The sequence below is a fragment of the Pollicipes pollicipes genome, unplaced genomic scaffold (assembly GCF_011947565.3).
Source record: "Pollicipes pollicipes isolate AB1234 unplaced genomic scaffold, Ppol_2.1 Scaffold_4295;HRSCAF=5057_pilon_pilon_pilon, whole genome shotgun sequence".
NCBI classification, from domain to species: domain Eukaryota; kingdom Metazoa; phylum Arthropoda; class Thecostraca; order Pollicipedomorpha; family Pollicipedidae; genus Pollicipes; species Pollicipes pollicipes.
The window spans coordinates 11,133,344-11,154,429 of NW_023596461.1; the positions used below are offsets into that span (position 1 = coordinate 11,133,344).

Here is a 21,086-nt window from a genome sequence, read left to right on the forward strand (position 1 = left end):
TGGTCAAGCGCGGCCATGGTCCGCGGGCTCGGCCTTCCTCGCCGTCTGTCACTCCGCTGCCCTCGTCGCCTCCGGCGACGCTGGCGAGTGTGTGTGGACGAGCAGCGGAAACGATGGAACGGCATGAGGCGGACAGGCGCGCCCGCGACGCCAAGCGGGCCCGCCTAGCGGAGTTGGAGAGGGCTAAGACGGCCAATCGCTTGTCCGTTGCAAGCAAGGAGCCCACCCCTCGCAGTGGCACACCATCGCCGAGAAGGCCAGTGGAGGCCCCCGCTGACCCCCAGACGCCCGGTAGAGGCCCGCCGATGGGCCCTCCCCCGCCGCCACCCCGGACCGGGTACGCTGGCGTCAAGCGTGCCCCGGCCGGTCCCCCGTCTCCATCTGACGGCGGGAGCCCCAGAACTCGTCCCAGAGTGGGGCACCTCCCTGCAGATTCCAACCGTGGCTCTCAGTCAGAAAAGTCTGCTTCTGCAACTGGCGCAGCCCAGTTCTTTTAGGACGTGCCCGGTTTTAGTATGTGACCTCCAACCGGCTTTTTAACACGCCCCCTTTACAGGCCTTTTTACAGTGGAACTGTAGAGGAATAAGGGCAAATGCCCTCGACCTCCAGGCTGTCGTCAGCGAGCACTGTCCTGCAGCCGTAGCGCTGCAGGAGACCAAGCTTGCTTCTAGTCACCACTGCACGCTGAAGGGATACGCCCTGTTTCGCAATGATGTGTTAACCGACGGTATCGCACATGGCGGTGTCCTTCTTGCAGTCCACCACAGCGTGCCAGCCAGGAGGTTTAACCTGCGGTCTACGCTACAGGCTGTAGCCGCACGCCTACATTTTAATCACCGTCACATCACGGTGTGTTCTTTATATCTTCCACCTGGCGTCGGTTTTCCATTGGAAGACATGAGACGTTTAGTGCATGAGTTGCCTTCACCATGCCTTCTTTTAGGCGACTTCAACGCTCATCACACCGCGTGGGGCTGTGATAGCACGAACACCCGCGGAAGGATGTGCGAACATTTTATCCGTGACTCGTCACTGTGTATTTTAAACACAGGGACTCGTACTCATTTTACACTGCCGTCTGGTCAGCCTTCCGCGCTTGACCTGAGTCTTTCTAGTCCCGAGCTGGTGGAGAGCCTCGAGTGGTCTGTGGCAGATGATCCAATGGGCAGCGATCACTTCCCAGTGTGGCTTCGATTCCAAATAAGAGGAACGTTGGGTGTAAGACCACGACGTTGGAATTTAAAAAAGGCTGACTGGAGAGAGTTTGAGGCTCGACTGGAGACATTATGTCAGACCGGAGGTGTGAGGGTGGCACCCTCTATTGAGGATTTTACTCACAGACTTCTAGATTGCGCTAGCGATTACATCCCGCGCACTTCTGGATTTCCTCGTCGCACTCCTGTGCCGTGGTGGACGGAGAAGTGTCGTGACGCAATTCGCGCACGCAAACGTGCTTTCCGAGCTTTTGACGCCAGAAGTAGCTTGGAGAATTTAGTAGCCTTTAAGAAAGCCAGGGCTTTCGCCCGCCGCACGATAAAAGAAGCGAAACGTGAATCCTGGCGTATGTACGTAAGCACGCTCAACCGATTCACACCAACTTCGCAGGTGTGGGCTCGGATCAAACGTATCTCCGGGCAGTTTTCATCCGTGCCACTTCCTGTGTTACATGTTAACGGCCAGGTGGTGACTCATCCGTTGGATGTGGCTAACGGGATCGCCCGAGCACTCTCCCACCGTAGCGAAGGTGCAAATATGAGCCCACAGTTTTTACGGCAAAGAGCACAATCCGAAAAAACCGTAGTGAACTTTTCTACAAGGCAACCACAGGCGTACAATGAGCCCTTCACTTTGGTGGAGTTGGAGTCGGCAATCGGAAGACTTCGTAGTGTATCGGAAGGTCCTGATGACATCCACAATGAGATGCTCCGACATCTGCCTCCGTGTGCACGTCGTGCACTATTGGCGGCCTTCAATAGGGTGTGGTCAAGAGGTGAGTTCCCTCCGGCCTGGCGGGAAGCTGTTGTGGTGCCTATCCTAAAACAGGGGAAGAGTGGGCTGGACCCTCTTCATTACCGACCCATTTCACTGACGTCATCACTGTCCAAGCTCATGGAAAAGATGGTAAACGTGCGACTCACTTGGTTTTTAGAGAACAACGATATTTTTAGTAACTCGCAGTGCGGATTTAGGAAAAACCGTAGTACGGTGGACCATCTCTTAACACTGGACACCACGGTTCGCAAGTCTTTTCAAGAAAAAGCGCATATGGGGACAGTATTCTTCGACATTGAAGCCGCCTATGACACCACATGGCGCCATGGTATTGTTCAAAAGCTCTTTAAATATGGTATACGTGGCCATATGGGTGCTTTTCTCCAAAGGTTTTTATCCAAACGATACTTCCGTGTTCGGGTCGGCAACGTCCTCTCCGACAGGTACGAACAAATAAACGGCGTGCCCCAGGGCGGCGTGTTAAGTGTTGCACTGTTCGCAGTTATGATAAATGATATTTGTGATGTGCTCCCACAGTCGGTCGGACGTGCCCTTTTTGTTGACGATTTTACTATTTGGACCAGTGCAGCGAGAGCACCAGCGATGGAGCGGCGTCTCCAGCTGGCTGTGGACCGCGTTGAAAGATGGGGTGACATGAACGGGTTTCGTTTTTCAGGCGACAAGACCGTTGCGATGCATTTTTGTCGTCGCCAGCGATGTGATGATCTGAGCATCCGTCTATATGGTCGCTCTATTCCAAATAAGGCCGTGGCCAGGTATCTTGGGGTACATTTTGACCGCCGCCTTACATATAACGCACATCTTAAAATGTTACGCGATCGATGCTTTAAATCTCTCAACATACTAAAGTGTGTGTCTCGCACATCGTATGGGGCAGACAGAAGCACGCTTATGCTTTTATATCGTTCCCTCGTCCGCTCCAAACTGGATTATGCATGCTTTGTTTATGATGGCGCGTCTGAATCCAGCAAGCGTGTTCTTGATACCGTCCACCATACTGCCATTCGCATTGCTACTGGGGCGTTTCGCACATCACCTTCCGTCAGCCTTTTAACGGAGGCACACGAACCACCACTTTCGACGAGGAGGAAAATGCTTGGCATGCGTTATGCCTTGAAGCTGCGGCAGTTCCCACTTCACCCGACATATTCTGCAATATTTTCGCGGTTTGCAGTAAGTTCTCTTCGTCATGGGCCGCAGCAGCACGCTTTAACTTTTGGTTCCCGAATGAGAGCGTTATTGCTTGAGAGCGGAATTCCTGTTCGGGGTGTAAGGCAAGTAAGCCGCCTGGCTTCTCCTCCCTGGCAAATGACCACACCCTTCATTGACACCTCGCTTACGGAAATTAGGAAAAAAGACGTCACACCACACCTATTGAGATCCAGGGCAGTTGAGCTTTTGGCGTGCTATGAAGGATATACCCTGACATACACAGACGGATCCAAAACCTCGGATGGCGTGGGTTGTGCTTTCGTTAGCGGGTCCGTCACTCGATCGTTCTCGTTACCGGCCCACTCGTCAGTTTTTACGGCGGAATTAGTTGCAATCACCAAGGCGATATGTTTCATCGAAGTGGGTGAAGAATCTTCACACGCCATTTTTACAGATTCACTGAGCAGTCTCTCTGCACTGAAGTCTTTTTATCCATCATGTCCCCTTTTACAGGACATTTTATCACGCCTGACACAATTGAATCGGGTTGGAAAGAGAGTTGCACTATGCTGGATCCCTAGTCACGTCGGTATCGTGGGCAACGAACTGGCTGATGCCGCTGCTAAGCGAGCAGCGGTAGCACCATATACCCGGTTTTTGCCTATCCCTGCCAGAGATTTTTACCCGGCAGTCAAGACCTTCCTGAGAAGCAGATTGCAGCGCTGTTGGGACCAGGTGGGGGGCAATAAGCTCAGGGCAATAAAGACAGAGTTGGGCTTGTGGTCGTCATGCTCTCGCAGTGTGCGGTGGGAAGAGGTGGTTTTATGCAGGCTGCGCATTGGGCATACCTATGCCACCCATGGCCATCTGTTACATGGAGCCGACAGACCCCTATGCCAGCGGTGTGGTGCCGTCCTGACTGTCCATCATGTCATTATATCATGTCCATGCCCCTTCGAAGAACGACGACGTCACTTTGGTTCACAGGCTTCGACCCTGACGATAAACGATGTGCTTGGTGACAGTTCCTCCTTTCTTGGTCCCAAACAGCTCTTTTCGTTTTTAAAAGATATTGATTTTCAAGTCATTTTCACACCGTACTAATTAACAGCATAGTTATGGGCGCAAAATGACCACTGCAGTCGACGCGCCCGAAAACTCCAATGAACAACAACAAAAAATCTTTTGTATAATGGAGCTCAGTTCTCGCTGGAGGGCAACGAATTCTTAAAATTATGTGACGACGCTTTGATAAAGGAAACATGTCAGGAAAAAGTGCCTTTAGTATCTGCCACAGGCCACCGACTTAAAGCCACAAAATGGTAAAAATTTGAATTACATTGGGTAAAACCCGAATGTGTCATTCATTTGGTGCGGCTACTGGACTAGGCCACGACACGATTTTAGGCGTGGACTTTCTCAATGAAAGAAAAGCTATCCTTGATTTTGCTAATCAGCCACTGAAAATTGGAAAAGCGTTGTTTCCTCTAACGCAAAAAACAAAACTGTCAGGAAAAAGAAATGAACTTAGTAAGACTGTCAGAAAGCGTCCAGCTGTATCCTAGACGGTCAGCTCAACTTAAATGTCAACCGTCGAAAAGTAAAACTGCTGGAAAACAGTTTATTCTGACGCAACTTACGTCTTCCCCATCCTTTGAAGATAAACCTGGAACTTTTTTACCCAGTGCAATTGTTCAAATGTCTAAAAACAAGCAGGTCCCCTGGGGTATTATAAATGAGACAGGCAGGCATTTTTATTTTCGGAAAGGTCGAATTTTAGGTAAAGCGTTCAATTTTAAAACAGAAAAACAGATTCAAGTCAATCATGTGGAAGCAGAAAACAAACGGTGTCCGTGGAATCAAACGACAGGTTGGAAATGTTCAATTTGGCACACATTTCGGAAGAAAGACGCATAGTCCTTGAACAGCTTTTAGGAAGAAACATGGATGTTTTTGTGGTGACAGATTCAGAGTAAACAACTACGCATGTTACCGAAATGGTAATAAACACTCGAAACGAACCACCTATTAGACAAAAGCCCTATAGGATTCCTCTGACTCAAAAGGCAATTCTGGATAAACACGTAGACAATATGCTAAAAGCAGGCATCATTCGCCGAAGCAACTCCCCATGGCTATCACCTGTGATTGTAGTACCAAAAAAGATGGCTCACATCGAATTTGTGTAGATTTCAAAAAACTTAACGCCATTACCGTAGTATCCGCCCCCAGCATACCTAACGCCGAAGACATCCTCCATTCTTTAGGAAGATCTAAATTCCGCACCTGTTTAGAATTAAAAGTGGGATTCTGACAGGTTCCGATCAAAGAGGAAGATAAATAAAACTGCTTTTGGGACGGATGCCGGTGTTTTCCAGCACAATTCCATGGCCTTTGGTTTATCAGGTTCTCCAGCAGTTTTCCAAAATGTGGTAAACGCCGTTTTGAGCAATGTCAAACAATTTGCAGTTGCCTTCATCGACGACATTATCGTTCATAGCACTATTTTCGAGGAACATCTCAGCATCTTGAAACAGTGTTCGACCAATTACGACGCGCAAACCTGCACCTCAAAATATCAAAGTGTGAATTCATAGAAGATAAGCTAAGTTATTTGGGACACAAAGCATCAAACGAAGGAATTAGCGTAAATCCAAACAAAGTCAAAGTCATCAACAACATGCAACCACCTAGAAATCATAGAGAAGTCCGTGGATTGATTGGAATGACATCCTATTGCAGAAAGTACGTGCCACAGTTCAGCGAAATTGCAAGACCCTTGATAGCACTCACGCGAAAGAACGCGAGATTCGAATGGAATGATCAAACGGAACGCGCATTTGACACCCTCAAGCCTCGGTTAGTAGAAGCCCCAATTTTGGCTTTTCCAGACGTCACCCAGTCATTTTAAATATTTACAGACGCCTCGCAATACGCTTTAGGCGCGGTGTTGATGGAAAAAGAAGGGGATCAAGAGAGAGAGAGAGTGATACAATACGGATATCATCAATTTACTGATGCATAAAAGAAATGGCCGACTATAGAACGCGAAGCGTTCGCTATCGTGTACAGCCTACAAAAACTTTGCCCCATCATTTTAGGAACCAAGCCCACAATCTATATGAACCATAAACCGCTGAAACATATCTTCACAAGGGAAATACAGAATCCTCGAGGACTAAGATGGGCTATCATGATGAGTGAATACGGCTGCGATATCGAGTATGTCAGTGGTGCTAAAAATGTTACCGCAGATCCCCTCTCTAGACTTCCGAGTTCGGAACAAGTAGAGACTTTGTCAGATGGCGAACGGCTAGATTGACATGATCAACAAATTAATCCTTAAGAAATTAACGGAATTGACAATTTCCAGATACAAAACAAGGAAATAAATGATGTGCCGTGTACCGAACGCGTTGCTATGGCTTGGACAGATGCCGAATTTAGGAATGCTCAAAAAGAAGATGCTTTGTTAGAAAAAATCATCCGGCAATAACTTGAGGGAGACGACGGTAAAGTGAAAGGATATTACATGGAGGATTATTTGCTATATCATTTAGCTTCAGGTACTAAAACCCGTCCTTTGACCCGAGCTCAACTAGCTGTTCCTGAAAAATTCAAATATACCATCCTTGGAGAGGCGCATGATGGATACTTTGGAGGCCATTTAGGCATAAAGAAGTCCACTGACAATGTCATGAAGTCATTCTTTTGGCCGGGGATGTTAAAAGAGATTAACATAAACGTTCAAACCTACGAAAAAGTGTAATATGACAAAGCTCAAAAAGGAAAGACGCCCATTACAATAAATGCCAATGCCCAATGCTCCAACGACTGACCTCGGCATTGATTTGACAGGACCCCACCCGATCTCGTCCAAAGGAAGCGTGTAAACCTGTACGGTAGTAGGTTTATTCTCTGGATGACCGGAAGCTTACCCCATTCCTAACAAAAATGCGGATACAATAGCTCAAATACTTTTGGATGAAATCATACCCCGTCATGGATGCCTTCGATCAATTCTGAGCGATCAGGGAACGGAGTTTTGCAATTTGGTTATAGATACTGTTAACAAAGAATTAGGAATAGCAAGGATACGCACGAGTAGCTACCATACTCAGACCAACGGAAAGACAGAAAGATCCCATAAGGTCTTGAATGAGATGATTGCCAAAAAGGTTAGTGAGGATCACACAAAGTGGGAACAAATACTACAACCATGTTTAGCCGCTTACAGGGTTAACAAAAATGAAACAACCAAATACTCGTCATGTTTTCTCATGTACGGCCGAGATCCGATTTCACCTGTAGATGCTTTGATGCAACCCCGTTACAAGTACTCTGGCGACGAGTATGTTCCCCAAATGTTAGAGAATCTCCATCACGCATTCAAGCATGTCCAGAAAATATTCAACAAACATGGGATCACAACAAAAGGCTAGTTGACAAAAATGCTCAAGCATCCTCATTTCAAATTGGCGATCCGGTTTAATACTACGATCCTACGATCAAAACAGGGAATTCTTCGAAGTTCACACTGCATTGGAAGAATTACTTTCGCATTGTAGCAAAAATTGAAGAAGAAAACTGTCATCAAAAACCTGGCAACCCATGAAACCAAGCTGGTTTATTCTGAAAATCCCCGAAATAAGGATATCAATGACGTTTGGAATAGAAATTACGACACCCTGAAACGTCCCATTGAAATTCATAAGAGACCTGAATAAAAATCGCTTCGTGTCCAACCCCCCAGACTAGCAAAGTTAGCTTTTCGCAATGACGGTCCTTTGGTAACCGCTGACGAGCAGGATACATACGGCACCATACTTGCGTCGGAGCGCACGCTCTGTGCCCCGCGTTCTTTGTTATTGGCTTTATGCTCGATTAGATTATGCTACATGTTTTTGGGCTTGTAGATCTAGCGCTGTGCGCTGATTAGGTTACGCTGCGTCTCAGTGCGTGCTCACAAGGTCTGTGACGCGTCAGCCGTTATTTCCGAACCCCTACGTACTTGGTTGACAGCACTGCTGCCAACTAATGATAGCTGTTGCCCTGCTATCATTCTTTTGTTGTTAGGGGGGGGGGGGGGGCTATAGTAACACGTAACCGAATACGCGTCCGTACTGCGCCATTGTCAACGTGTCAGCAGGACGGTCGGCTCGCTAACAAAAACAACGCACGTAGACTGACTCGTTTGACGCAGATGCATTGCCTTGTTTACTTTGTATGAGAATTATTAGATAACCCGGATGTGATTACCCGTAGCCGTAGTTGCTTTATGCAAGGGTTGCGACATAGCGCGCCTCTGCTGCTGCTTCATGTGGGCTCAAATACGCATTAGAATTGCACAACGTCGAAGGTTCGAGAACGTCCCATCCCCAGTTTTTGGAGGCCGCACGCCGGCGCCCCCCAGCGGCCCCGCCGTTTATAACCTGACGCATCCTGCGTAGTGTCAGACGGGCGGTGACGGTCAGAGAGAGAGGCGGACGCGACCCGACGACCAGTGTCGCGACGCTGCACTTTGCGGGGGCACCTCGACCGAATATAGTTACCTTTTCACGCCCGTTCTCTGATGGACTTTAGTGAGAAGAAGAACGCTACCCACAAGAGCGAAGCGTTACAAGCAAGGTGGTCTTGGTGTATATTTCACTTGTGCGCTTTTTATACCGATAACAGCAACGCCAAGCGTTATAACACCATTCTCACATGCCGTCATTTATTAAAACATGACCCATGGGCATATTACCATTGGACCTTCGCCATTTCGGCATGTGGGCGTTTTGGCACGTCGCTATTTTGCAGTTCGCCATTTAGTTGAATTACCACCCATATGCCTACTGTACGAGAACCTGCAATTTTGACTACCGCGCACCTTTTCACGGAATCACTTTTTTGTAATTGGAGAGCCAAACTAGCTTGGCTGCTACTCGTGCAGCTTGGAACATTTTTCAGAATCTAAGATGGCAGACGTCGCCATCTTGATTCCTGGCCAACGTCCAACTTTTGTGATAACCTGCAGGGTCGTGTAACACTTCATTTTAGGGGATTTTGATGTCAGTAAGCCCGTTCCTGCAGTTAATTTTTAGATCCGAGGTTAAAGTAAAACGCAATCCGTTGTCTGCTCGTGTTCGATGTAAGAGTATCAATAGAAACAGCCACGCGGGCTGCATGCAGTAATGCTGTAAACACGTGCAGCACGAATGACTCGTATACTAAAGGCCATGGGTTCACTAGGCTGCGTGCATGTATTTGTTTTATGAGGTTGTTGACAGAACAGAGGCCGGTGCCGTCACCATCTTAGGATCAATGCTGTGATATTTCATGCCGTCTAAGTCGTCATGCCTTCTGCTGGAAAAGGAAAACCCTCTTCAGTCCGTGTAACGCCACGGGAGCTTTATAGACATTCAAGACCAGGGCTGCGCAAAAGCTCGTTGCTACAAGCAAAGCAAAACATGGTGGAAGGTATGCAACTTTACGGGGGCGTGATAGTCTAGCGCATAAGTCATGCTACCGTAGCTGTACATCGAGGAGTAGGAATAATGCAAAGGAGAAGAGAAAGTTTTCGATTGCCCATGTCGGCGTTTCTTAAAGGCTGTTGAGGTCCCGCTGTCGTGACTTTGATTTGAGGCGAGAATACCTGTTTTGTGGAAAAGAGTGAAAGTTGAGAGAGGGCGAAATCCACACAGGTGGGTACAGGTGCGACAGTGTAAAACTGTAGATAAGCGTGGTTTCATCACGTTCGAGCAGCAGTTGGAAGATTTGTATTATGAAAGGCAAGACCTTTGGGAAAACGTGGCAGCGGCTTAAGTCAGTGGAGTCATTGATGTGCGTGCTGCTGACGGTCAGTACCCTTTCCCCTGTTACAATGGTTTTCGTGGTGTTCCTGTGACCCAACTATCCCCCCAAGGCGCTTATGGAGGAGGCACTAAAGTCCGTCGTCACGACGGTGGCTCAGAACGTGTCAGAAACGTGGACGACATCGGAGCTTCATTCCAAGCACTTCGCCACTTCGGACATTGTGTCAAGAAGACACTTTGTGCAAAGCGTCACGGACCACTTTGGTGACGAGCTGTTCGTGTCCCACATCAAGGGCTGCGGCAGCAGCGTGGTTGGATTTAAAGGCAGCCTCAGACAGCTTTCCAAAATAATGAAGACAAGCGAGAGTAAGGACGACGATGAGCTGGAAAAGATGACAAAGAAAATTCGAAGGGCATGTGAGGTCATGGCAACACCTGGGCCCACGACCTCGGTACCTTCGCCCGTCTCAAGGTCGTTGAGAACGCTAGCGCAAAGCTTCTCAAATTCGTTTCGAGCCTCGTATCAGAGGGCACCATCACGAAGCCGTCACTTACGTTGTCTCAGTGCATTCCACAGCATATGAGCCTAACAAGGCTCTTAACGAGCACGGTATCGCGAACACCTACGACGAAGTGCTGCGATTTGGGAAGTCAGTGCCTAAATTTGTGCCGGACAACCAGTCAGGTTTTCACGAGAAACTTGGCTTGTGCACGGATATCGGTCCTATCTTTAGCTTTCGTGCATTGTGAGCCCTAATGGGCCGAAGAGCACCCATACCATGATCATGGTGTTCACCCAGCATCCTGCCAGAATCATTGAGACGGGGAACATTGGTGTGATGCAGCTCGAGATACCCCGACTCAGGAAACGCGCGGTGTCCTCTCTGCAAATCACCAACCGGGCCACGCAGCTGCAGCGCTACATGGGCCCCCCGAGCTGAACCCACCGCTGCTTCCGGCGAAGGCTCTGTCCGCTGGAGAAGCCAAGCTGCAAGCAACTGCCGTCATGTTCAGTGAGCCGGGAGACGGGGCATGGCTGTCGCAAGTCCACAACACTAAGTAGTCCGAGTTTCTATTCAAATGGCGCGAGGACATCCAGAAGTTGAGCAACTATCTGGAGGCAGCCAGAGCACCCAACTGGAAAGATGTTTCGGGACTGCCTCGTCAGACTTACATTGCTGGCGCTCATGTTCCTGCGTGGAGAGCGGAACGGTGATTTTATCCTCCAGCAGCACTGTTTAAGGACAATGCTGCCGTATTTCTTCGCGGTGGGCCTCCACAACTATGCCCGCTACCTGAGCTGGTATGTGCAGCAGATGGAACACCTTCCCCAGCGTGCCAAGGAGGATCTTCTGGCGGGCGCGTACGTCTTTCGGCACTCGGACGGCGGGACCGCAGAACCAGCAGACCAGTTCGGTGAGCAGACGTGTGTTAAGCCAGCGAAATGTAGTGGAGGCATAAAGGACATTTTGACGAAGGCCGAGCAAGTGGCTGAGTGGGTAAGCAGTTTCATCGTTTGCGCTCACTTGGACATCGCCATGAATCATATGTGCGGTGAAGCTGGGGACGAGGAGGGGCCACATGGGGAACTGGGAACGAAGAGAAGAATCACAAGGAGAAAGCAGGAGAAAGAAGCGCAAGGAGAAAGCACAAGGAGAAAGGAGTGGGAAGAAGGAGACTGGACGAGGCCTATCGGAGGAGGATCGCGGCAGAGCTCGAGAAACATACGCGCACCCTTAATGAACAGCATCCTCGTGTCTATAACATCTGCAACGGCCAAGTGGCCCCCGACACCGCGAATGTTCGGGATGCGCTGACCATCGGTAGTGAACAGAGTGGGCAGATATCCGCCTTCCTAAACAGTAACTTCCACAAAGTGATGAGAAGGGCGTAAAAACAGTGGAGGGACTCAAGAAGGCAGTCTTTGCCAAGGGAAAGGCCATCTACGACATTGACACGCCGTTCGGTCGGCTGCTGGTCGTGGGGCAACAACGAAGCGTGGATGTTGCTGACGTCTTCCAGTTCGAACTGAGTCCAGTGCCTTCATATCTGATCGACGAATGCGGCTTCTTGAGGAGAGGCGACAAGACCGTGCTCGTCAAGTGTCTCGGTGTCCTTGTCACGGCTCTACTTGCTCCAGACGTGGTGTTGGTTGACGGCAGTCAGCTGATGTACCGCGTCACCCGGCCCGTTGCGGGACCGCAGGAGATCTGGCTGTAAGCTTCGGCACTCGACCGGCCCGCTGTCCTCCTTGCCCCAAGAAAATCCTGCTCCTTGACAGAAGAGACCAAGAGACTCCTTGCGCGCAGGATCACCAACGAGTGAGAAGAGGAGTCAAGGAAATCCGGCTGACCCGAAACGCACCCTTTCATGTCGGGAAGTTATCCTTCACAATGCCATGAACAAGGGTCTGCTCAACAACTCCCATGCAGCTACCCTCTTCCACACAATACCCAGCTTGTCAGCAAGCTGGACTGTGCCGTCATCCATGCTGAGGCAGGCGTCACCTTCTGCAGCTACATGCAGAAGGCCGTGGCGGACAGCTCCCAGACCATTTGCATCATAAGTGATGACACCGACGTTTCCGCCCTCCTGGTGTACTGAACATCGAGGAGGCAGTTGGTCGCTAATATCCAAATGGAGAAGTGGAATGGTGATTTCCTGGAACATCAACGGGACTGTCAAATGGCCAGGCCTCGGAAAGTGTAGCCAGCTTCTCGGCGTCCACGGACTGTCGGGATGCGATACGGTGTCGTATTGCGTCGGAAAAGAGGAACAGTCGGCGCTCAAGGTATTGTAAATATATTTTCCATATCCTGATCAAGTACTTGGACAGCTTGGTGCGACCTACGATGAGCTAAAATGGACAGCAGACGCCTTCTTCTTTGCCCTATACGGACAACGGAGCTGTAGAACAATAAGTGATGCGCGTGCTCGCTTCCAAGAAGCCTCCGCCGCTAAAGAAGCTTACGCCGACTAATGCCACCTTCCAGCGGCATGCGCTCCGAGCTCACCTCCAGATGCTACTATGGAAAGGAGTGGACTAACGTGATCCACCCCCCCCCCCCCCCGAAAAGGCTCGAGATGTGGCTAACTTTTGTTAGAGCACCGAGGGCCCCGCCATCACACCAGTTATCTGAATAGCACTAGTTGCCCCCAAAACACTCCTGGGTGCAATGAGCTGCAGGTGCACATCAGAGGGCAAGGCTTACAGCGGCGCGAGCTTCAGCTGCAACAGCGCAGGCCTTTCATGCACAGAGCTCTGCAAGTGCAGGGGAGGGATCACGTGCTACAGCCGTTTCACCACCAAACAGATAGATATCGACGACCGAAAAGAGGAACTGAGTATGCATAATGCCGATGGCGATGATAATGAACGAGTAGAACGACCGAAAAGAGGAACTAGACATGCATAATGCCGATAGTGATGACAATATGAACGGGTAGCAGAAGACTCGCATCATTCGCATCATGTTTGGCCATAGCGTCATGGCCGATGGCACAGCGCAAGCGTGCAAAATTGATGAGGTTCAGAATTTATTTGCGTTGGAAAAAGGCTGTTGTCTGGGATCGCGATTGCCAGCTTACTCCAGGTAAAGCAAAGTTAGGGAACGTTTTATAGGACAAATACCGATAACCCCGGCCCCTTCAGTGAGCGTTTCTGAAGCTGAAAGGTATGGCTGTGGCGGATATGCTTTGATGGAATGATACAAATCTGGCATGAATTGCATCACTATTGTAGTACCTCACATCATATGCGCCATGCAAAATTTGAATTTCTTCCTTTTTCAGTCGTCAGGGCCACAGCGATTGAAGCCCTCCGTGGGTGTACTCTTACAAATGGTTTTTGACCTTGTGTCACCATCTTTGCTCCCGTTTTTTGCCTTGTCTTCCCTTGGACTTGATTTACTCGCCTCCGCCGATCCGTCGCTACAGGCTGCGGCTGCGGTGTGCTCGACACATAGGATTGCGCGGCAAGGGCAACTTGCTGGTGTTTGCACGGCGATACCGCCGGACCTTGGGGGCTAGCGGCCAGTGCCGCAGACTTGGTGATGGTCCGCCCGCCCGGGTCAAGCCCTTGCCCCACTCCGCGGAACGGTGCTATCAGCTGTTGAAGAGGTGGCCTCGCCACAGCTCGCTATCCGCTCCCAGACACGTGGGCCAGAACTGCGCGGGGGACGGGGAGTGGGTCCCATGTCGCACCAGCTTTGGAAACAGGCATCATTACGCATGTGACGGTGCACGTAACGAAAGTAATTGATAACACACGTGCACGTTCCGTACTTACCGAACAAGGCCGTAAAAATCAACCTCGGGTTCTTCTGTGAATCCAAAAGGAGTCTCCCAGTTTATGGAATGCACCCGGTTCGCACTGCCCGTGTCGAATCAACCGTAACGTGTCTCGGGCGTCTCCACCCCGGTGTACCTGCAGACGTGCGGGAAAGGGACCTCGCTGCGATTCTCGGTAGCGTCTTCCCTTGCATTTGAATTGTGCCTGTGTCGTAACTTCCGCGAATGTCATACCTGAGTGTGCGACTTGTATTCCGCCGTCACTTGTATTCCGCCGTCACTTGTATTCCGCCGTCACTGTGCGTGGTGCACCGGGCGCGCGGCGACGTCCTCCAAAACCGTGTTACGCAGTGGCGTCCTCCAATGTGTTTTTACGCAGTGACGTCATCCAGCGTCTTTTCGCGCAGTGACGTCCTTCGATGTCGTGGTACACAGTGGCGTCATCCAATGTTGTGTTACGCAGTGACATCATCCGATGTCTTTTTACGCGGTAACGTCCTCCAATGTCGTGGTACACAGTGACGTCATCCATTGTCTTTTTACGCAGTGACGTCCTTTAATGTCGTGGTACACAGTGACGTCATCCAATATCGTGTTACGCGGTGATGTCCTCCAATGTCCTGTAATGTAGTGATGTCCTCCAGTGTCTTGTGACCTAGTGGCCTCTTCACATTTTCCTGTTTTTGCGACACACTGTTACGCCGCGTCCCGTCCACCGCTGACGTTTCAGTCCGATGCTCCACCGCTTCTCTGACCCCCTCTCGCGGGCGGAAGTCATGCTCCGATACACCACCCGCTCTTGCCTTCTTCATCTCCCCCCCCCCCCCCCCCCCCCCCCCCCCCCACCTCTCCGGGAGTGTCTCGCATGTTTTCGTCGCCTCCTGACTCCTGACGGAGCCGGCTCCTGACGCACGCACCTGGCCTCACGACGGTGTTTCCTCTGCCTCCTGGCCGGTGTGAACCCCGGCCTCCTGACTACGTTGACCTCACCTTCCGGCGGTGTGACCTCGCGTACTGACGCATGTTACCACGGCAGCGCGTTTGCCGCAGGCCTTCCGAGTAACCCGCCGCTGAAGCCGGGCACTCTACGCGTCTTACTCGATGAAGTTTTGTCCATACGCCGAGAGAACGCGACTGGTCCTCGCGGCTAAAAACATCCCGTGCGTGCTGGTCCTGGGTAGCCTGGGTCAGACGGGCTGTTCGGGAGTTAGTTGTCGTTGCGCCACTCCCCTGCCGGCGCTTATTGACTAAATGTGTTGTGAATTATTCTGTGCAAATCAGGTTTCCACATAGCTGTTGCTCAGTCATAGAGGACTTTTCATAGTTACGATAGTAGTGATAGCCTTATTCCTCGTAGAAAAGCCAGAAGAATGGAGATATAAGTACGTTGATATTTCGGCAACATGCCTTTATTGATAGCAGAAGAGCCGAAGTAAATAGCAGGCGCAATAATAGAAAAACAGAATTTACTCCTGCTATTCATTTCGATAAAGACATGTTGCCGAAATATCAACGCATCTGTACCTCCATTCTCTTTGCCTTTTTACGTGGAATAAGGTTATTACCACTATCTTATCTGTGTGCATAATGTTCCTCGCAAATGGACTTAACAAATTCCGAAGTTTTTTCTACAGATACAGTTGGACCACCGCGTCAAAATAAGAACACGTCTCTGTGGGCTGTGCACGTGCACTTATTCGTTTGAATGCTTTATCTGATGTGGTCGCGGCTGGGGCTCGACCAGTGAAACAGGCTAATAATGTTTGCAGTTCAAGCGATCACGCGGCCGGTCTAGTCAAGGGTTTTTTCAGCGACTGAGTCATCTTCAGAACTCTGCTCGCCGTTTTGACAGACACGAGGTGGTCAACATCAACCTGAAACAGAAGCCGGAGTGGTACGTGGCCAAGCACGCGGATGGCAAGGTGCCAGCGCTGGAACTGGACAACCATTTTGTGCCCGAGAGCCTGGTCACGTGTAACCTGCTGGAGCAACTGTACCCGGAGCCGGCCCTCTACCCGGCTGATCCCTGGGCCAAGGCCCGTGACCAGTTCATGGTGGAGCAGTTCAGCGCGGTAGGTAGCTTCGCTGGGCTGGGTGTAAGGGAATCAACACGCTTAGGAAATGTCTATTTGTATGTATATATATATATATATATATATATATATATAATAAACATTCCATAGACATTCCGTACATGTGCATTCCGGACACCTTGTTGTAGGAATCCGCACGGCTCTGTCGGAATCTTGACCCTCAGCGTGTTCCGCACTGTACACATTTGAGAACGTGTGATTTCAGCAGCCCATGATGTTAATGAGGAGTCCAAGGGGCATGCACTCAAGACATTCAAAGAATTTGTGCGTGTTTGTCCGTGGCCGGGCTTGCCCATCAAACGCTTGATTGCCGCGGTTACAGCATGCCCATCGTTATATTATGCCGTGTGAATTTTGATTGATCACATTTGTTATTCGGTTTTGTGGCAGTCTCACAGGTAGGCGAAATTCAAGGCCGTCTTGGACTTTGAATGCTCACATTGTGAGTAAACTGTGCCCCGAATGTGACCGAAAATGTGTCAATTGATATCACCATCTGTTCTAGGTTTCTGGAACCATGTACCAGATGTACCGGGCTTCTGGGGATGCCGAGAAAATCAAGGAGCTCAGTGACACGTTCAACAAGAAAATACAGGTGTTTATTATGACCCTCCATTATTTAACATACCCGTGCGCAACGGCTAGGTTAGTCGGAAAGTTAAGGGCGCATAATGGTGTTACTTTTCTGGAAAAGGCGGGGAAGCTTGTCTGACCAAATCGAACGATCATTGAGTTTCATGTTATCCTCGTAACGAAATCTAAATGATATTTAATCGTGAGACTGTTCAGTCCACGAATCTTAGGATGCTTGTGAGCAATATGCCAGGATAAACGCACACTGCGCATTGGTGAAGAAAGGCGCGGTTTCGAATTTCTGACGCGTGTCAATTTGCTCAACGTCATGTCATTTGTGTCCTCTCAAGGGTGCGGTGTTAGGGGACTGCTCCTCCCCCTCCCCCAGGGGCAGCGGCGGACGGCTTCTTATCCCCCCCCCCCTTCCCCCACACACCACCCTTATCGGTTATGGAGCTGGCGATGACCACTCACTGTGCCAGCCATGCGTGTGATGATATGATGACCATGATGATGATGACTGCGACACCCGTCGGTCTGATGAAGCGGCAATGTGCCATCTGGTAATCCTCGTCTGGTAAGCTTTGCCTGTATCGTCCAAGTGATGAGCCCGCTCTGCAGCGCCCTTCCCTCAAGCTCATCCTATTCCGTCCATCTGATCAGCTCATCCTATGCCCTCCGTTTGATCAGCTTGTCCTGTGGCCTCCGTCTGATCAGCTTGTCCTGTGCCCTCCGTCGGATCAGCTTGTCCTGTGCCCTCCGTCGGATCGGCTTGTCCTGTGCCCCCCCCCCCCCCCCCCCCGTCTGATCAGCTCGTCCTGTGCCATCCGCCTGATCAGTTCGTTCTGTGCCATCCGTCTGATCAGCTCGTCTTGCGCCCTCCGTCTGATCAGCTTGTCCTGTGCCCCTCCCCCCCCCCCCGCCAAATCACCTTTACCTATGTATTCCGTCTGATTAGATTGTCCTGTGCCCTCCGTCGGATCGGCTTGTCATGTGCCCTCCGTCTAATCAGCTTGTCTTGTGCCCTCCGTCTGATCACTTTGTCCTCTGCCCTCTGCTGATCAGCTCGTCCTGTGCCATCCGCCTGATCAGCCTGTTCTGTGCCGTCCGTCTGATCAGCTTGTCCTGTGCCGTCCATCTGATCGCCTCATCCTGTGGCGTCCGTCTGACGAGCTCCCGCTGTGTCGTCTATCTGATGAGCTCGCTCTGTCGCCAGCCGCCTGTTTAGCTCACCTGTGCCACCAGTTCGATGAGCTCGTCCTGTGTCACCTGTCTGCTGAACTCTGCCCCTGCCGTGCCTCAGCCGTTCGAGGAAGAGCTGATTCGCCGCGGCACGCCCTTCTACCACGGCGACCGTCCGGGTATGCTGGACCTCATGATCTGGCCGTGGATGGAGCGCTTCCCGGCCGCTCGCAAGCTGGGCGTCACCACACTGCCTGAAGGAGAGGTGCCGCCGCCGCCACCCTCCATCAAAAATCTGGTGCGTGCCCCCCCCCCCCCCGCTGTTGTGCGGCTCAGCACGAGGGCTTTTGGGATGGTGTGACAAGACATTGATGCAGTTTGGACTGCTTTATGGCGTGGCTCCTCGCATTACTAATCGTTGTACTTCTGTGAAGCGATTGCATCCCACGATCAGTAGCACAGGATTTTAGGTCATTGACCTTATGAAGCAACTGGAGCAATTATTAGGTTCTTTCTTGTTTGGAAAGGCCGAACAGTTTGTCTAACCGCTCCGATTTTCTGTTAAACGGGACGTTCACGGACATATGAAAAACGATCCCATGATGGCATCGCGTTTCTGATTATCCCGGGACTTAAATTTAAGTAGTCATTTACAAGATATTCTCAGCCTCTAAATTCTAGAATGCTCCTAAACCATACGCCAGATTATACGCGCACTGCAAGTGATTGCAAGGTTGCACGCCGCAGAATACCTGTTGTGTGTCACGTTGTTAAACCGCCGCAGCGTGCGTTTTCAATGATGCGGGGTGTAGTCAAGGTTCTTGGGGATGTTGCGCCAAAGGCTGATGAGAAAACACTGGTTGTATTGCATCGGACAGGCTCGCTATATATACTGATCGAGACGTGCCCACTCTCGAACCACTGATGCACACATCCTGTGCGCGTGTCCCTGGAAGACAGGGGCGTGAGCCCCGCCTTCCGGGTGTTCAGGATACACACGGGGCGCACGCGTAGGGCGCCCGCGTAGAGACGGTAATGTTGCGCATTTCGCATCGGTCCACGCGTGAGCCGAGCTTCCGACCGTCTTTGCGAACTCTCCGACTCGTCAGCTGAGCAAGGGGCAGCGCCTCGGGTTTGGCTGACGTTCGCACCGACAAAAGTGAACAGAGAAAGGCGAAAAACATGTTAACACGTTTTTTAGACATCAGATGCGGTACCGTTTGGGCGACGAACAAGTTATCTGGTAGACAAAGCGATCAGTGTTCATGATTAGAGCTGGAATGAGATGAACCGTTCATGCTCCCCTGCCTTGGCCTGATCCCGTCCTGATCACGGCTGTGATCGCTCGAGGCTACAGACGGTCACAGGCGCTCGAGGTCACAGACGGTGACCTCTGGTGCAGACGTCCGCACGCCCAGCGTACCGGGCACGCTCTGCGGGGGGGACCGTCCTCGCCCCGCTCCGATGATCGATGGCTGCTGACCTGGGCTTGTGTGCTCCACGATAATGCCGGGCAACAGGCGGCGGCAGCGGCGGCGGTGATATCATTAGTTGCTGGCGGTCCGATCGATGGGTGCCAGCGGCGCAGCCGTCTAATGGGGCCGCGCGGATCGGCAGATGGGGCTCGCGTTGCTGATAATTCAGTGACCGAAGCTATTCTCGTCAGGTGTTTAGCCAGTACTTAGGTGTGTTAAGTGTTTAGGCGGTGCGCTGCGAGAATCTGCGTTAACCAAAGCCTGCGAGTGGTGGGCTTGTACTGTACTTTGTTTTGTTGGTTTTTTTTGTTTTGTTTGTTTTGTTTTTGTTTTGTTTTGTACTTTTTTGCACCGACTGTTTGCGCGCGGCACGGACAGTTTGTACAGACTGTGTGCATGCTCTTACTCGACTGCCGCTCGTGTCTTGTTGGTGCCGTGTGCTCAGTTGTTACCATCAATGCAAATTTCCCATGGCCGATGTCGTTGACCGTTTTTGTTTTTTGTCAGACAACGCTATTGACCTGTTCTCCGACGACAAACGACCAATCCGGGGTCTCCATGGTCGCATGGTGCTCACCTGTTTCTGGTAGCACCCATCCATGTGAGGGGTGCTGTTTTCACCCGGTGTTGAGGCGTTTAGTCGCTTTGTTCCTTGCTGTTGTTCATCCCGAGGCGTCGCAGGATTTGCAACACAGGCTAGCAGCTAGCGCTCGCGGCCCAGTTGAATATCAGAAGGCCCAGTTAGGCAAGACGAGCCTGCTACATGACCGCAGTCACGGTCCGCGGCGAGCGGGCGTCACTGATCATGTCTCTGCCGTTGCAGCACGAGTGGGTGATGCGGATGACGCAGCACCCCGACGTCAAGAAATGTCTGATAGCCACCGAACACCACATGAAGTTCATCATGTCCAGCAAGACCGGCAAGCCCGACTACGACATGGAGGGCGTCTAGGCCGCGAGGCGACGCAGCCAGAGCCGGGCAGCCGAGGCCATCTGAAGGCTCGAGGCCGCGCGGGAGTAACTCTGGCTGACGGACGGGACCGACCCGGCCGTAAGATGTAACCAAACGTATTTCCGTTAGTAGGTTCTAGACAGCCAAAAAGTCTCTGTTCTTGGTTGCGGTGTTTCACGAATGAGAATCATGCTACCGGTGTTCAGACTGTTCCGTTCCCATAGCAATATAGCTGGAATTGTGGAATTTGGGTTTGATATATTGCCGTAAATGATGTGGAAAACAATGAGGATCTGGAAAAGAGTCGTTTGTGCCCAGCAAAGAAAAGTGACTGGTATGATCTGACCGACACCCGTGCTTCGGCCTCGGCGGAAACTAAAAGCATGAATTTTTATCGGGGTGCTGGTGTAGCTCACATGTCCGCCTGCGCTCTCAAACACAACTGTCGTCGTGCATTTAATCCAGCGGCTCTGGCGCCCGCTCAGGAAAGCTCAGAGAACGAATTTTTCGTGCAGCCACTCTAATTGTTCTTGCCAATCTGTGGTGTTTTTGATCAGT

At 50.9% G+C, this 21,086-nt stretch overlaps 1 protein-coding gene across 4 annotated transcripts in view; it reads left to right on the top strand.

Moving 5' to 3' along the window:
- LOC119096472 (glutathione S-transferase omega-1) overlaps positions 1 to 20,774 on the top strand; it is a 43,676-nt gene extending 22,902 nt beyond the window's left edge. For 3 of the 4 annotated variants that reach the window (XM_037219385.1, XM_037219386.1, XM_037219389.1), the window contains 3 exons: positions 16,852 to 16,941; positions 18,223 to 18,399; positions 20,400 to 20,774. In XM_037219385.1, the coding sequence (XP_037075280.1) occupies positions 16,852 to 16,941; positions 18,223 to 18,399; positions 20,400 to 20,528 (396 nt within the window). In that variant the 3' untranslated portion in view covers positions 20,529 to 20,774. Of the gene's footprint in view, positions 1 to 15,322; positions 15,414 to 16,105; positions 16,326 to 16,851; positions 16,942 to 18,222; positions 18,400 to 20,399 lie in introns of those variants that run through there. The other variant, XM_037219388.1, reaches the window with a different exon arrangement.
- Positions 20,775 to 21,086: the final 312 nt, after the last annotated feature.